Raw genomic sequence first — 18,632 nt, forward strand, 5'->3', positions numbered from 1 at the left:
AAGCAGGAAACTGGGAGAGAATTCTAAATTTTCAAGAGAAAAAATACTATTAAAGTAGAAGGCATTCTGACATCTAGGGATCTTTATAGTGAAGGGGTAGAATTTTGCTACTTGTCAGGTTAGTCGGGGGGTATTTAAGTCAAGGGGGCACGAGTACTATAAGTTTATCAGAACACATTCCATTTCTACTTGTCTATTATAGTGCAGTGTCATCAGCAATTATATCCATCTCAAAGACAATTTTATCAGAAAAGTCATTTCCGAATGTCAAAAATAATAAAGGTCCAAAGATCGACCCCCGCAAGACTCCTGCATTTATATCATGCTGTTTTGACATATGACCAAAACAACCTGTATTTTTTTCCTTGTTTAAGAAGAATCTGATCATATTAATATTTGTTCAGTAATACTGTATGATTTAATTTTCATAAGACCTTCATGCAAAACCCTGTCAAAGCTTTTAGATATATCAAGGGCTACCGCCCTGACCTCCCTTTTCTTATCCAGTGTGTGGTATGTATGTTCAATCTCTTACCAATGGAGATTTAGTATCTGTTTGAATGCAAAACGATATTATTACTGCTATTAACTATACTATTAATATTTTTAATGCCTAATTCAATTTACTATATTATTTCAGATTAATTTACTTTCAAATGTTTAATTTGAGGGAAAGGTAATGAAATATCCAATTCTGTGGTCATAAAAGCATTCTCCCAGGTATTGCTTCCTGCTTTGAAGTGGTAATATGGTATCTGGTCAGTTATCATGATTATTCTTCTAGGCATTACCACCTCCTTTGAAGGGTGCAGATCGTTCATCAAGATAACATTCTTTCAGGCATGACCTCAGTTTTCATATCATTCTTGCAGACGAGCAAAAATATAGGAGTATATATTTACTAGTTATTAATAGGGCTATGACAACAGAGTATTCTTTTCATGGTTTTGACTACCACATCACTCTATATAAAAGCATATACGATATCAACGGATACACACTCAAGAGTCAAAACAATGAAAAGAATATGTTGTTGTCCTAGCCCTAGTTATTATAAATATGATATTTATCATTGGATAAGAAAAAATAAATAAAAAAAGAATATAGGAAAAGAATGATTTTATTGAAAGAAAATTGGTATTTTATTCTTTGGATTAATGGCATCGTAGCAATGTTAAAAACAGCAACAAAAGAAGAAAAAAAAAAGGCTATGTGTTTCCAAAGAAATTAGTTCAACTTTTTTATTTTTAATCCTAATTGTGAATAAAAAGTTCAGGTTATGCCATCTTATTGATAACTGTTTGGTGTAATGAGTGCAATTGGGATGTCCACTTATCGAGGGCATTGTATTGAGCAACACCAGTTGACTCTCGGACAAGAACCAACACTTTATTCACCTGATCTATACGGCCATTTATTGTGCTGAAAAGAAAAAAAACAAAATTATCAAAGGGAAAAGAATCTAAAACAAAAACTGATTAAGAAATGGATTCATATTTAATAATTTGTGTTTCTTCTGAAAATGTTTCAACTCCCATTTATCAAAGTAACGTCATAATTTAAGCGTAATTAATGGAAAACTTATAAATGAAATTCTTATAATGTTCATAAAAGATTGAAAAAATAAACAAATTCCTTCCATTTATACAAGAAATAAAAATCCAACATTTTTAAACTCCTGAAAACACTTAATACCTTTAGTAAATTTTTTTTTTCCTCAATGTAAATGTGTGAATTTGAATTAGAAGCGAATACAATGCAGAATTTTTGTTTTTAAATAAACAATTTATTAAAATGAAAACAACTCAATTTCAACAATATGTCTTCATCAGGCATGAATCATACAGTACAAAGCGGCATCTATAGGGAAAACAAGTTATGTAAACGACTGTGTTCCCCATTCTGTACCTCTGCACGAAACGTGGGTCAGAGATCCAGAATGCATTGACAACAGCACAGTCAAAATCCAATGTTTATCAAGGCTACTTAACACCACTTTTGCAGGAAAAAAAACAAAACAAAAAAAAACTGGTTGATGTGAAGGCTCTACTAAGCTTTGTACCCCCTGCACATGGTAATCTAGATGAACAAAAAGCTCTTCATAAAGACATGGAAGAAAACCTGATCTCACAGGCAACTGCAGCTGTCAGTGAAGAATCTGATGATGCTGATGATTGCAATGCATTCATGGATTATGTTGATACCAACATAAGTGCAGAATGACTAAGAAGAAATGTAAGTGCAGTCAAATTTTGTTTTTCTTGTTTGTTTAATGTTATTACACTTTATTACTATGTTTACAGCCAATAATAACATTTCATTTTCACAACTATCACCATTGTTGAACATAACATGGCATGATAGATGTTACACTTCATTTTAAAACAAACTCCAAACAAATATATCTATTAGCTCCTAACATACACAGGTACAAAGTCACAAAACTTTGAACCAGTTTTCTGAAATTCTTTAAAAGTGACGCTTAGTACCATGATTCCAGTGGCCTTAATTGTCCTTTTTATTCTTATTTCTTTTAAATGACTAATATTTTGGGATGATTTTCCCTTGGAGATGTAAAAATTGTGATCAGATTTTGTTTTTGATTATATATTTGTTGTTAATGAATACGTCATTTCAAATCAACATGTTTTTAGTTGGAAATGCTTTATGAAACTGTTGGTTAAAATATATTGTAGTCATAAGGTGTGAAACTGGTAAAAATAATTTAGAAAGGTATATGCGTGTCATTATGTATGAAGTGTTAAGAATTGTGTTGAATTCTAATTTATTATTAATCTACCTGTTATGTATTGCCTCCTTAAAGTTGCTAGTGCTTTTTTTCAGTAGCTTTGAAAATACTTAACAGTCATATCTTTATTTTGATTTTTAAATACATTTTAAATACTCAAGACATGGCTGATGGAACGAGAGCATGCTACCCTTGTGAATCAAATATAGGGTTCCGTTCAAAATTCAGAGCAAATTCCAAATTTCAACAGACTGATTCCCTAAATTTGACAAGATACACCTGAAAAAGGTTACTGACTGAAACATGAAAAGAAAATGACACTGAGGATGAGAACAGTAATCCAAAGAATCCAAATACGAATAACCAAGAATTTCAAGAATTCAGTAACATAAAATTTTCTAAAAATTTATTTTTGATAATCCAAATATTTAGTAATCCATTGATTTCTTTTTAGAAAGATTCATCAAGCAAAATGTTTAAGGATGGTGAATGTTTAACTATTCATAGTCTGAAATGAAAAAGATTTAAATATTTATTTTAAAGATTAATTTTTGATCAGATGATAATTCTGCTTATATGAAGCATGAACGTGAAATTGATGTTTTTTACTTACTGATCCAATATACATGAAACCAACAAACTCTCCACTTCTTGGGGCATTATGTTCAATTCCTGTAGATTAAAAAGATTAGAAAAGAATGAAAACAAATATTGGTAAATTATTTTGAATAATTTCTATTCAAAAGATACAGAAATTAAAAGAAAATCAGATTATTTTTGGATTGAGATGTTACTTGTATTATTTGTTACTTTCACAACTAGTCAACCAATGTAACCTCTGACCTGGATCTATGGTGTAATGAATAAAGGCATTGAGTTCTAAGTGAAAGTCTTATGGAGTTAGAGTTTCAATCATTACAGGCAATAATAACTTAGATTAAATGAAAATTATTCAACATTCTACTCAAATGGATCGAAAGCAATCTACCTCCACCCTCGCAGATTAAATAATAGGTTCAACTTAAAATTAGATAAGTTCCAGAGTCTGCAATGATGCATCTGAAGAAAATTAGAAGTTACATAAACTGAAATGTGAAAATAACAACCAAAATAATAGTAGTCTGAATAATCTAAACTTCACTTTCCACGTCCCACTAAAAAGGCATTTTTAATGAGACGGAGAAAAACGGCGAGTGAAAGCAAAGATATAATACGAGATTATCACTCATAAAACGGTGCTGTAATAAATTCTCTACAAGAGGGAAAGGTGAAGTAATAGACTTTTATGCATCGCAGATTTTGAGACATTCGCTCAAGTTAATACAATATTGAAATGCAATACACACATATTTAACCTCAGCTAATATTCATACAAACCATTTTCACCTATTTAGTATAAGAGAATAAACAAATTACTGGAATCAAACGGTTCATATATCTTATGATCTTGAAATTGTATTAAAACTGTATTGAATTTTTTCACAAAGTCATCAATATAAAACAAGATTTATCAGGACGTATTTCATCCAGGTTGAACTTCAGAGTATCGTGAAACACAAACTTCAACTGCAAAGTCTAAATCAGTTGTGACTTTCCTTTGTAACCCTATATCCTAGATGTGAAGGTTTTAGATTTGTCAAGAATAATTTAGTTTATCTTAAACAGAGCTTTATCATTAAGTTTGTTTTCAACAAATGAAAATAAGTCTCATTCTGCTGATGAGAATTCAAACAGGATTGATTTTTTTTTTTACCAGATTTTACGGAAATCTAACAGCGTCAGTTTTTATCTCTTTATGTCTCAGATATTTATCTTGTTTTCTCTGTCAGTGTTTTGCTTAATGCTGTATGATTGTTTTCCACACATATCTACACTTGTTAAACGATAACATTTGATGTCATGTATTTTGACACAATGATTCTTTTTTAAATGGAAATCACTTCAGACAAAGAGTCAAAAAAAAAAAAAAAAAAAAAAAAAAAAAAATGCCAACGATAAGCGTTAGAGGGGTAGATTCCGATCCAGAAATCTGCTGAAAATGTACTTCTGTGATCCCCAGATGTCAAGAACAATGGATTTTTGGAATTAGAATTTCTGACCGCAATGAGAGAGCAAGCGTCATGGCATAAACTTTGTGAATGTTTCAACGTCATTTGACGGCTGAACCAAGAAGAAAAAATCTATCTACACCCTATTCATATTATACATTGGGTTTGCAGTGTACAGGGAAAGTGTGAACCACAAACAGAACGAAAGAAGTTTATACATGCAGATGAGAGGGAGGTTAAGAAAAGTTCTAACCTTTGATATAAAAGGAATGTGTATCCGTGTATATGGTTTGATCAACTTGATAAGAACTTGAGTCCTGATATTTCGCAGCAAATCTAAAAATAAAATAAAAACATTAAGTTTTGCAATCCAGTGGTGGTGGGTGGGTGTATGACGTATTCTGTTTTCTACAGAGCCTTTCTCACAGAAGAGATGTTGCTGTCTTCTCTATTGTTATTTCCATGGAAGTGTTTGACGGATCCAATCTTGGATTCTTCCTTATAAAATATTCACAGCAAGAGCTCGTCTTATCACAAATGCAAAGAAATGTTCCTTCTCTGTCTATATACCTAACATGAAATGGAATTTCTATAAACAGAGTTTTCTTACAAGAACTTTCTATCTATGAACACGTTTCCACAAAATTGGTTTCCTGAGGACTGCAACATGGTCATCTCCAAATCCAATGTCAATGTTCTCATGAGTCATCAAATTATTTTATTCATTCAATTACTTTCATACCTCTCATAACATTAATCCTCATTGAACTGACAATCTATCCATTTCAATAATTCTTAAGTGACTTTTAGTTTTATTAAGTGGTGAAAATAAAAACCCAAGACGACTATGTACTACAACCAAACTGTTGTGAATATGATGATAACCTTGACAGAGATAATTCCCTAAAACAGACTAATAGTATAAATTCATCAATGAATTTAATCATCATCATCATGTGATTTAATGTCCACTTTACAACTGGAATGTGGCAAATGGATTTTAGAAATCGACTTCCAAACAAACTTATTTCTGGCCAGGTTTTTATTTGTCCATCTTTCCCAAGTTCATTTTTATCATTTTCGCCCATGTTTCCTTCGGCTTCTCATATGCTACCTCAACTGTTCTACATTTATTGTCTTATCCATTCTTTCAATGTGACCAAACCAACAAAGTCTTCTATTTTGCACACATTGTCCAGATTCAATCTTCTTCTGAAGCTATCAGATGTAAACCTGTCTTTAAGACTCGTATTACATATCCATTGCATTATTCTCATATCATTTCTATCCATGCAACACATGTCCTCAACCTTCACTCACCAGATTTCACTTCCATACATCATCACACTGCATATTTCCTTGTTCAACAGTGGTAACATTCTTCTCTTCTGGTTAGTAATGACAGAACTTTGTCTACCACAAACTCTTACAATCATACACGTTCATCATAAAAGGTAATAAAACTGCTTGACAGCGACAATAGCTTCATCATCCAGATATATTTTCTACACATTCGAGTTCTCATCCAGGTAGACACTTCTTGCACACAACCTGGTTATCATCTCTCAAACGAGTAATTCTACTGCGCTTTTTGTGTCCCCATTTACAAATAGCGCAAAACAGTAAATTAAATAATTGCAAATTGGAGTGAATTATTCAAATTTTTATGTCTTAAAAAGGTTGAGTGAAGACTTGTAGTCACTTTTCATTCATATGACAGTCATTTAAATGACTACTTCACTTAAATATTAAAAAAAGAAAGTTCAATAAATAATTTATGGTAAAACTGTAGCTCTGTGCTAATTCACAACAAAATTCATATTTACTTTTAGGCAAACAGCTTAAAAAAGTTGGCGATGAAAAAACAAAATATTTTTAACTTTAGATTGAAGGATCACTTTTGCATGTAAATTTAATGCAAAATAATCACTTACTCCCAAACTAGATAGTGCTTTAAGATTGCTCCTAAAAATGGTACCTGGTGTGGAAGTAGGTAATCATTATTGCCTGGTGGCCTGAAAATAGGTGATCATTTTTTATTAACTGTATATGCGAAACTCTAAAATATTGCTTTTTTTTTTTTTTTTTTTTTAATTATTTCTTTTTACCTATTCTGTAACACTGTTTACATGTAATCATCTCAAATCTGTAGAATCTCATTTTTATTTTTAGAAGAATTAGCATGGATTGCACAGCTCCAAAAGTACAAAATTTACATTATTAATATGTGTTGGACTGTTACGGCATTTTTCCCCATTGTACAAATGAACCTTCCAGGTGTCAATAGTAATAACACCTATGATGAGATTAACAGGTAAATAAACAACAAATACCTCGACACAGAAACATCTGCAAATATTATTCAAAAATGTTTTAAGTTTAATGATAAAACACAAATTTATCATTCATTAAACACAAGTTACTATTTTACGCTAGGAAATTGATGGTTCATATATTTCCAAAATTATCAATTCATGATCTATAAAATAAAAGTAAACGTATGTGCTGCATGTTAAAGTTTTTGAAAAAGAGAAAACTAGTTCTTAAGTCTGGAGTAGTATTAGCATGAATTTTGTCCTTTCTTTCAAATTAGTTTTGTTTCAATGATATCAAGTAGTGAATAGGAATTAAATTGTAAATCCAGTTAATTTAATAGATTGAATTGAATTTTAATTTGGTGTAGTAAATTCCATATAATACTTTAATATTAATAGGAACTAAGTATTTGTGAAAAGAAGTAGAAATATATAAACATGTACCTTCAATATGTTCACGGATGAATGGATCTTCCATAATATTTTGTTTGTTTCTCTGGAGAATCTTTTCAAATTCATCAATGTCATTATTTTGATAAGCACTGAAAGAGCAAAAAAAAAAAAAAAAAAAAAAATGTGCTTTTAGATATTTTAATAAAAGTCAATCATTCAGTTACACATAAGTTTGAAGTAGCATTTAAAAAAAAATTCACACATTTCTGTATAAAAGACAGTGCGCATCATACACAAATTTAATTACCCTTAGATTGTCACTCTACCTACTAACACATACAAGCACATATGCACTGCCTTAACTAAACATGGCTTTAAGTTCATTCAATTTACTTCCCACACTAAGAAACTTTCCAACAAAAAAAATCTCTGTGCAACAAGAAGGCATATATATATATATATATATATATATATATATATATATATATATATATATATCTCATATCATACATAATTACAATTTCTACATCGGCGAACCCCAATGAACTCTTAGAAAAAGAATTTATGAACATAAGAGTTGTGAAACTAAGTGATACCGAAAATGCTCGTTTCACACAACTCTCTCCTATCACAGCTTTAACGTTTCAGCGATCAAAATAATTCAATCTTTACACAGCATTCACCTGATACCTCATTGAAGCTGTTTTAATTGCACACTTTAAAAATAACAGCAAACACAAATTTAGGCAAAATAATAATCTGTATACCTATAAAATGGAGTTTTTTGTCATACTGACATTGATATTAAAAGCCTACTTTTCTATTTAAAAATTATTAAAACTTCTTAATATACTCAGCCATCGACATGCAAATGACTTCATGAAGATTAACTAATTTACATATTCCTTTGAATAACAAACGTTCATTAATTATTCATTTTTTATGGTTTCTTATTGGATGATTAGTTTCATTTAAATATTACGCTCAATTCTATTTGTGTATATTTTCTACATTGTGCATAATTGTGTAGCATTTAGTAAGTATGAAAGTTCTAGCATATGCACATGCATTTATATACATATATATAATAAATATATATAACAAGTATATAAGTGACTGTTTGCATGCATAATGGTCTGTACTAAACTCCTCTCTGAATTTTTTGGTCCAATATATAAGAGATTTGGTTGGTTGGTTGGTTTGTTTATTTAACCAGCATATCAACCTTCATTGGGTCATTTAATGCTGATGATCGTTTTGGTTCATTTTTTCCATAGTGTTTGTTTGCTTAGTACTTTTTTTGGGTGGGGGACAAGTTTTATCTGTTTTAGTTGAAAGTTTGGGGGGTTTTTTAGTAAAGCCTTGATGTTATATTTTTTGGTATAGTTGTATCTCTCTCAGAAATGAGAGAATGTTGTCTGTGCAGACGGTTTTAAAAATGTCTTTCATATTGTAGGTTTTTAGGTAGCGATTTCTTGCGGTAGCGTAGGCTCCACATTCCACAAAGATGTTTTATTGTGCAGGTCTTCTGGCATGTTAGGCATTGTGGTGGTTGATCTTGCCCGAGTATGTAGGAGTGAGTAAGGTTTGTGTGGCCAATGTGTGTTCTGTTTATAACCACTTGTTCTTTTCTTGATCATAAAGTTTAGTCTATTCAATAGTCTGGTGATTAGTGGGTTCTCGAGCTTTATATTGTCCAATGATGATAGAACAGAGAGCGAATCTGAGAAAATTATAAACTTCTTGTGTTTGTTTTCTGTTAGAATGTTGAGAGCAAGGTCAATAGCACAAACTTCTGCGATGAAAATGGAGCTTTCAGTTGGTAGTGCATTCTGGTGAGTTGTTCCATTCAGAACAGCTGCACATGCTGTCCTGTTGTGGTCCTTAGAGCCATCTGTGAAGATGTGCAGATGATCAGGCTAATCTAGAAGTATGTCGTGGAGTTTTTCCTGGTAGGTGTTAGGGTGGGTTTTTGCTTTGGGGAGTTTATTTAGTTTGAAGATCATTTTGGGTTTTTTGAGTATCCAATGTGGGATTTCAGACAATGTGTATGATCATGGATATTTTGGGTTGTTATCTCTGATTCTTGTAATATCGTTTTCATTTGTACGCTGAAGGGTTTTATAGCTTTTTCTTTTGGTTCGAATAGTTCACTGTATTTTGGATGGAATGTGTCATTGTATGCAGGGTTGTTTGGACATGATTTTAGTTTAGTATAGTATTGGGTAGCTAATTTATGGCTCCTTATATCTGCTGGTATCTCATTGACCTCTACATGTAGACTTTCCACTGGGGATGTTCTGAAGGCTCCCAGTACCAATCTCAGCCCTCCGTAGTAGATTGGGTCTACGTTCTTCTGGCCGACCAATAAATGAAACATCCATAGTTAAGTTTTGATCTGATCAATAAACTGTATAATTTCAGGTTTTTTGATCTGCACTCCATTCTGTGTGGGCTATAACGTGTAGCAGCTGCAGTCTTTTATTGCAGCTTGTTTTCAGGTTCTTCAGGTGGGGGATGAATGTCAGTCTTATCAAATGTCAAACCTAGGAATTTATATTCGTCTACAATGGGAATTTCTGTATTTTCAAGTTTCAGCAAGGGTCGTTATGGAGTTTCCTCGTTTGACAGAAGTGTACACATTTGGTTGTTTCAGAAAATTTAAATCCATTTTCTACTGTCCACGTTTTTAATCTATTTAGGCATTGTTGGAGCTTGCGTTCTATATGCATATTTTTGACCTTAAATATATCAGGAGGTCATCCACATATAAAGATCCATCAACACTGGGAGTTAGGCACTTTGTTATGTAGTTTATTTTAATGCTAAACAAGGTTACAGATAGAATACTCCCTTGTGGGACTCCCTCTTCTTGGATGTTGGTATCTGAATAGGTTGATCCAATGTGGACTTTAAATTTGCGATCTGATAAGAAACCCTTTATAAATTGTGGTTGTCTTTTAGATTGAGGTTGTTAAGATCTCTCATTATTCCAAATTTCCAGGTACAGTCATATGCTTTCTCCAAGTCAAAGAAGATTGCCGCGAGGCGTTCGTTCCTTATAAATGCTTCTCTTACAGCCGTTTCTAGGCGAAGCAGGTGATCGATTGTACTTATTTTGTTACGGAAGCCACACAGTAGGTTAGAGATAATGTTGTTGGATTCTAAGTACCACACTAATCTGTCGTTGAATATTCTCTCCATTATTTTACACAAACAACTGGTTCGTGAAATTGGTTTTGCAGGTTTGAGTTTTCTTTTCCTGATTTGGGGATTGCTATTATTATATCTGGGAATTCGCCTTCTATTCATATTTTGTTAAAGATTTTTAATAGGAGTTTTAGTGTTTCAGTAGGTAGTTGTCTCAGGAATTCATAGTGAATTTCATCTGGTCCTACAGCAGTGTTATGGCATCTTTCGATGGCATCTTCTAGTTCAGTTAGTGAAAGGAGTTTATTATAGCTTTCAAAATTTTTTGATTTGAAGTTGAGTTTATATTTCTTTGCATTTTGTTTGATTGTTGTAAATTTTGTACTGTAGTTTTGGTTAGAAGAATTTTGTGAAAAAGTTTCAGTTAGTAAGTCTACTATATTTTTTTCATCAGTTGTGTTAGAGTTATTTATGACGAAGTGTTTGATTGGTATGGATTGTTTACCTGCAATTTTTCGGATCATTTCCCATATTACTCTTGGTTCAGTGGAGGAATTCAGTTTGCTGGCGTAATTTTGCCAGCATTCTTTTTTTTCTGTTCTTAATAACTCTATGAGCTTTAGCTCTGTTTTGCTTGTATTCTATAAGATTTGGAGTAGTAGGTTGTTTCTGGAATTTTTTTAGGGCAGGTTTCCCTAACTTGATAGCTTGTTGACATTTAGTGTTGAACCAGGGTCTGTTGTGTTTTTTGTTGAGGTTTTTGGGATGCACTCATTTGCTATTTCTATCAGTGTTTTGGTAAAAAATTCTGTGTCATGGATAGTTTCGATGTGGTTCAATCTAGTTTCGCATTTTTCCTTGAATATTTGCCAGTTGGTCTTGTTTAGGTTCCATTGTGGATGTTTTTGACTACTGGTTTCGGAGGTTTCGATTAGAATTGGGAAGTGGTCGCTGTCACAGGTGTCATCATGCACACTAACTGAAATCCAAATATATTTTGGGATCACACATACTTATATCAATGGCTGGACTGATGTATGTGGGTAAGCATATATTGTTTTCGTTAATGATTTCTTCTATTGTTCTGCCTTTTTTGTTAATGTCCTTACACCCCCATAGTATATTGTGGCTATTAAAGTCACCTAAAAGGCTGAAGGGTTTGGGCAGTTGATCGATTAGTTTTTTCAATTCGTCTTTGTCTATATCTTCGTTTGGTTGGATATATATATATATATATATATTTTTTTTACATAGGCATCACACGGTATCAAGGCCAAGAGGCCACTCGAGGATAAGGGTTAAAGAGTGTACAGTAGAAATTGGACAATATAGTAACCGTTAGTAATGGAGATTCGGTAAATTTGTTAACATATGGAACGGCTAATCAAAAACTTGTTTACGTTAGACTTGACAACCATATTGTAGTTAGCTGGAAAGCAGAAAAATGGAAGACAATTCCATAGGCGTGCAGTTCTAAGAAAGAAGCTTTGCTCATAGAATCTACACTTAGGTTTAGGCACAGATAAAGAGTGGGAGAAATTAGTGATAGTGCTTTCTGCTAGACGAGTGTTCCTTGTGAAAGTTTGGCGAGGGGGGACCATAGAATGGAGCTCAGCCGAGCACCTGCCATGAAAATAACGATAAAGCAGAGACAAACTCATAACATCTCTTCTGTGAGAAAGAGGTTGCAGGGAAGAGAAAAGGATATCCCCCACAAGGCTACGAAGTCTATTTTGAACTCTATCAAGGCAGGATAAGTCCTTTCTAGCAGCTCCTTCCCAAATGTGGCAACAGTGCTCAACGTACCTGGCTCTTATATAGATAGAGAATTGCATCAGCAGTGATATATCTACTGGACCGATAGAAGGATCCCACCATTTTTCCAGCGGCCTTGGCAACAGATTTAATGTATGTGTTCCATTTAAGATCAGCAGTAAGGTCAAGCCAGAAGCTTGTCAAAATATGAGGCCTCCCCAAGACGAGAGCCATTCATTTCAATTGATGCCAGATATAAAGATAAAAGCTTGGTTATAATGCATTAAAAGTAACAAGCCACCTCTTTCCCCATTGTACCACTTGCTCAAGATCAGAGGAGAGAGAATCAGAGAGAACTTGGTCGTTTACGATCTTAGATGTGCTACCATAGATAGTAGTGTCATCAGCATAGATGTATACGAATGATGTAAGGATGTGATTTGGAAGATCATTAATACAGATCAGGAAGAGAGTTGGACCCAGGATGGACCCCTGAAGGATTCCAGCATTAATACTAAGAGCTTCGGATTTTTGTCCATCAACCACTACTTTTATGAATCTATCAGAGAGAAATGATTTAATAATTGAGAAGACTTTTCGTAGCTGGAGATCTTGTGAAGTAAACCTTTATGCCATACTCTATCAAAGGCCTTTGATATGTCAAGAGCAATTGCCCTAGAAAGATAGCCTCGGTCGAGAGATTTGCTAATCCTATGAGATATAACTAAGCACATCTGCTGTAGATCTAGCAGAACGAAAACCATATTGAGAGTCACTAAGAAGGTTATTTTTGCTAGGATGGTTGATTACTTCTCTATTTAACACAGATTCCAGCAACTTACTCATAACGCACAGGAGACTTATTGGCCTGTACTGTGAAGGAGATGAGCGATTACCTGAATTCTTAAATAGGGGGCATACTGATGAGATTTTCCAGGGTGATGGGAAGCAATTCTCCTTAAGACAACGTTTAAACAGTTTTGTAAGGATGAGCGCAAGTTCTGGTTGAAGTCTTTTGAGTACTATAATTGGAATACCGTCAGGGCCGGTTGCTTTACTGGAATCAAGGTTTTTGATTAGCTTGGCAACATCACATACAGATATTTGTATATCACATAGCATGTTTTCTGATACAGGAGGAAATACTGGAAGTTGGCAGCCTTGGTCGTAAAGGTTAGAATTAGCTGCAAAGTTTTTGGCAAAGAGTTTGGCTTTGTCTGATGCTGACAAGATTACCTCAGGAGTTTGTATTGATGGTTTCACCATATTTTTTAATTTGGATCCTTTTTACATCGCTAACATTTTGATTTTTTAAGTTAATTTTAATTTCTTCCAAGGAACACAGTGATAGTTCTGAACTCCTGATTACTCCTTTACATTTATATTCAGCATTTTGTGGGGATAGATTTTTACTCTTTGGTTATTAAAAAGTCTCCATTTAAAGATTTCTGTGATAGGTTTTTGGCTTTTACTTCCACTAGTAGTGTGCCGTTATTCAGTTTTTTGACCATTTTTGGCTTGATACTTGAGAAAATTTTCTCTATTTTGAAAGGAGACACTTGTTATCGGTTCTCCTTCGGTTGCTTCAATAATTATGAAAAAAGGTAGATTTTGAATGAGATTTTGGTTTTGTGATTCTGTTTCTGAATCTGAACTAGATTTGTCTGAAACTTCACAATGGTTTCTTTTTTGAGGCTTTTTATTTGCCATTTAAATATTTTGAATTTTTTATTTCTCCTGCTCCCCACCCGCCTCGGAGCCTTATTTGGGAAGTGTTTGGGGGAAAACCCATTTGCCCTAACACAAGAAGAAGTATACTCTTCCAGCTGATGGACTCAAGCACCCGTGTTTCCTTCGTCCTTTTTAATTGCCTCATTTCTAGAAAAGATGTTGGTTTTCCAGCCGTGTTTTATCCATTCTTCAGCAAGTTGATTGACCCTCCAACTTACTAAATCAGTTTTTTACCTAATGTGGGGGAGCGTGAGCATATTTTCTTGTTGTGTTTGTCTGATTTAGTGCTGGTCATGACCAACCGGTTGATTGGATCGGGCCTATCCAACCGCCTGTTTTAACCCAAGTAAGGGCCAAAGTGGTGTGTTGCACCTCATGTCCTAATAGGACCTTGAACAGGATCTGTTCAACCACCAGGATCCCGTCCTTAGGTATTACGGGTTGCCACCCACGGTCAACAGGTGACCCCATTGAGAGACTTTTACTCTCTGCAGGGGGGCAGTCGGTGTATTCTAATGCCCCACCAACAGGGCCGGTTGGGAAGTAGGGGAAGAAAAAAAGGGGGCGGGGAGGAAAGGGGTCTGTTGCTTTTGTAGAACATAATTAAGTTTTACAAAAGAGAATAGAAAAACAAAAAGGAACATCAATGTAGGTGCATTTCGTCACAGGAAGCCAATAGACAGCCTGATCTAGTAGCACCAGTAAGAGATTTGGATTTGTGGAACAATTTCAATTTGATTTTTAGCTGGTAAAAATAGCCACTAAAGAATCAAAATTGAAGAAAAAAAAAACAAAAAAAAAAACAACAGTTGACCTTGGCAGGAGTAATTTGTTGAAGCCTATTATTTCTACATATGTGCAAATATACATTCATATGTTGAGGTCACATAATTTTAAACCTATCTTATCTATCTGTTGATAGCTCAAATGGTAGCGACTAAGGCTGGAGTATTAAATGTTTTTGTTTCGATTCTAGCTGATGATACCCAAGCTATTTCTTTTAACTTTTGAAATCATTACTATACATTGAGTACAATAATATTCAATAGAGAATCGGCTCTGTAATAATAAATATGAAATTTGCATGAATTAAAATATATTTAAATGTATTTTATGATCGGCCAATACCGGGCAGTCTACTAGTAATAATAATAAAACAATCATTATTCAACAGTAAAAAAAATAATAATTTTACAAGCACCATACCTCACTAAATTTGTCATAGCAAGAATCTCCGAGTCATTCTTGTAAGGTTTGGTTTCCTGAGAATCAAATGGATTTATTCCGGACTTCATTAACATATTTGCCAAGACCAAATATTTTAAGCACGTAGTACGCCTGAAATGTTAAAATTGATAAAAATATTTGCATGATTAATTTGATTAGGCATAGATCAAAATTTTTAAAACACTTAAATTACTTACTACAATAAATCATGTATCTAAAACTATACTTTGTTAACTCTGAATCTTATTAAGATAAAAGTAACCTGGTGCTGGACAGAAATAATGTCAAAGCTTGGATCAATTTTTGTTTTTATATATTTTTATGATTTAAATGATTTGGATTGTTGTGGTCATATTCACACCCTTTTGGCTGCTGTATTCTCTGGTTTTGTAATAATATAAACCAACAGTAAGAATTGAATATAAAGATTTGATCAATATTATTATTTTTCATTCATTTATTTTTCTCACTATTTTTCTCTTCATTCTTTAAATGAAGCAATTTTGATTGCCAATGATTCTTAAGGAACTAATACAGAACTGATGTCAGTTCTGTATTAGTTCCTTAATTGGCAATCAAAATTGGAGGTAACTTAGATTGAGCTCCAAGGTTGAGTTCATTTTAATATGCAGGTGTGACCAGTCTACTGCTGCTGCTGCTGATAATTAGTTTATCGAATTTAAGAACGGCACAATCATATCATTTAATACTCACTGTTCTTTTATCTAATAAAAATCAAATTTATTTTTTGCCAATAAATTTGATAACAAGTCATATAAAAGGACAGACACTGTGTACATCTATATACCATTTTTGTCCATAGCGAATTTATACTTGGATATGGTAGGCTGTTCCAAAGAGTGGAAATACAGCCTTTCTATTGTGATAAAAGCACCTATGGTACATCTGTTGCTGGGTCCCATAAAGAACATGACTTGGCACTGAGGTGAAAAACTCCTTGAAAAGTTAGATTTAAATCCCAGTTGATGATATTTTATGCCAGAATTGTCCCCTCCAGCATCCCCCTCACTGTTCAAGAAAGTAAAGATTAACAACCATTCATGGACGCTGGTGTAAGAATAACAGATTTAAGTGTATATTTCATATTCTATTCCCACTGTTAGTTTTTTATTAAACATGGCTAGTGTTTAAAGGAGATGAGACAAGTTATTAGCTTATTCAGATCAGCCATGACTAATTGTATACTAAGAATAGAAAAGAACAAAAGTTTTTTTGTACCGAGGGTTTCCAGATTCATCATAGTTTTTAAATGCTTCAAAAAAGTCTGTGTGAGATTTTTCATACTCTCCTTCCCGCAAATGCATCTTTCCGCCACATTCTAGAAAGGAAACAAAGAAATATTAAAGACTATTTTTTTAACAATCTTATAACTTGAGGTTCCTTTATATAGGAAACATGCTCAACATGTGAATATCGATTCAACAAAGATATTCATTTTGCATGTATCCTACCGACACAAGATCAGGAAAATATGAAGATTAAATGATGGTTATGATATACATTATTTTAATGATGAACATAAAATCAATAGAGTATTACACATTAATAAGAAAAAAACACTTTTATACTTCAAACTAGTACTATGACTTATTACTATTACGGCATCATGATTGTACAAAAAAAAAACAATGGAACAAAGATGGAATGAAAAGTAAAGTTAAATTTAATTAAAAAATTAATGTATTTATAAAAATATTTGTTTCACAATATAATCCCCGTTTCCTTTGTAGTAAGTTATAAAAATTATTTTTATATAAGTCACTAAAAAACTTTCTTTTCATCAAACATACTCCTGATCCTGGTTTTTACCTATTAATTTCAATGCAAACATATCATTATCCAGAAAATAAGCCGATAATACTAGAATAATTATTCATGTAAAGTTTTCTTCCTCAGATTTCATGCATAATACTAAATTAATTTTAACTAAAATGTTCAGCACAATTTTATATTGCCTTTTCAAAAAAGGCTCAACTGGTATCTAATCTTTTATATTTACTTATAACCAATATAAGATGAATGCAAGACAAAATAGAAAACAAATAGTTTAGTTCACTCTTAAATATGTAACACAATAGATCATGATTTTACTGTTCGTCTGGGTAATTTTAAGAGTCGGATGTAAAGAGAAATAATTAACTTTCTCATCTGAATAAAGTTGCTTTTCTTGGTATAAGTAAGCAAGACAGTTTTTCTCAAGCTATAAAAGAATGCTTTTTTCAGTTAAATTTATTCACAAATGGATAAATGGGTGTCAGACAAGTGGTTGACACACTGACTTCCTCTTTTCTAGCAGTCAGTCTGTCAGGCTCTCTATTTGTCCTAGCATTAATTGTGCAGATATTAAATAATTTTTGTTTATGGCATCCTATCTCACTTAACCACTATTACCAAATTACTCACACTTTCTTTTACCACCTTTACTGGCTGTACTCTCCGTCTACTTATGTCATAGACAAGAAATGCTTTCATTTTATTTATTTCTTTCGAAAATAATGCTTTATTCTTTTAATTTTAACCTCAAATACATTTGCAGACAATCCAGGTTGAAAACCTGTCTCCTGCCCAATAATGTTACAAATAGTGTCTCAGTCCAATCCATATATTGTAGGAAGATAAGAATACAGAAAGGAAATTCTATAAAAGAAAGAACATTTTGTGGGGAAAAAGTTTAACACACAGCAAGCAAAACTGAGCAACATTAAACATAATGCTTATTAAAAGTGGCTTGCTATTTTACCGACTCTGAAACAGAGCTCTCTCTCTCCTCTTTTATTATGAAAGCACAGATCCCCATTTTACTTCAATCAAAATGAATTGCTTGAGGAGACCCTGCTCCTATTTTGATAAACTCCTAGGATTGATTTTCACTCCAGATCTAAAATGGAAGTCATACATCTAATCTGCTGATAAGGTTGCTGGAAAAATGGTTGGATCATTCTACTGCTCTAGAAAGTACCAAACTCTTGATGCAAAATTTTACCTATATAGGAGTCAAATATATCCAAAGATGAAGTACTTTTATTATAGTTAGGGGTGTGCTGATTAGAAAACTTTTTCTTGACAAAGTACAAAATCAACTTCACAATCTGGGGAGGGGGGGGGGGAGATTTCTCTTCTATTCTTTACAACCACTTTCTTACATATGTTGCTTGTTTTTCTCTATCATATTTTCCATGAACAGTATTTGATTCGGCTTCAATCTTTAGTGCCTCGTAAAAATTTCACAGCAAGAAACTAGTC

The 18,632-nt window shown here is 33.0% G+C and overlaps 1 protein-coding gene across 1 annotated transcript in view; it reads right to left on the reverse strand.

Moving 5' to 3' along the window:
• Window positions 1-1,102: 1,102 nt before the first annotated feature.
• The window catches only part of LOC145247397 (COP9 signalosome complex subunit 2-like), a 62,541-nt gene continuing 45,011 nt past the window's right edge, over window positions 1,103-18,632 (reverse strand). Inside the window, exons 8-13 of the mRNA XM_080109099.1 lie at window positions 16,608-16,707; window positions 15,348-15,479; window positions 7,557-7,654; window positions 5,051-5,133; window positions 3,363-3,421; window positions 1,103-1,422 (exon numbers count right to left, since the gene is read on the reverse strand). Coding sequence (XP_079965225.1) covers window positions 1,278-1,422; window positions 3,363-3,421; window positions 5,051-5,133; window positions 7,557-7,654; window positions 15,348-15,479; window positions 16,608-16,707 — 617 coding nt within the window. The 3' untranslated portion in view covers window positions 1,103-1,277. The remainder of the gene's footprint in view (window positions 1,423-3,362; window positions 3,422-5,050; window positions 5,134-7,556; window positions 7,655-15,347; window positions 15,480-16,607; window positions 16,708-18,632) is intronic.

The sequence above is a fragment of the Euprymna scolopes genome, chromosome 25, assembly GCF_053919585.1.
Source record: "Euprymna scolopes isolate OS-2025 chromosome 25, ASM5391958v1, whole genome shotgun sequence".
Classification (NCBI taxonomy): domain Eukaryota; kingdom Metazoa; phylum Mollusca; class Cephalopoda; order Sepiida; family Sepiolidae; genus Euprymna; species Euprymna scolopes.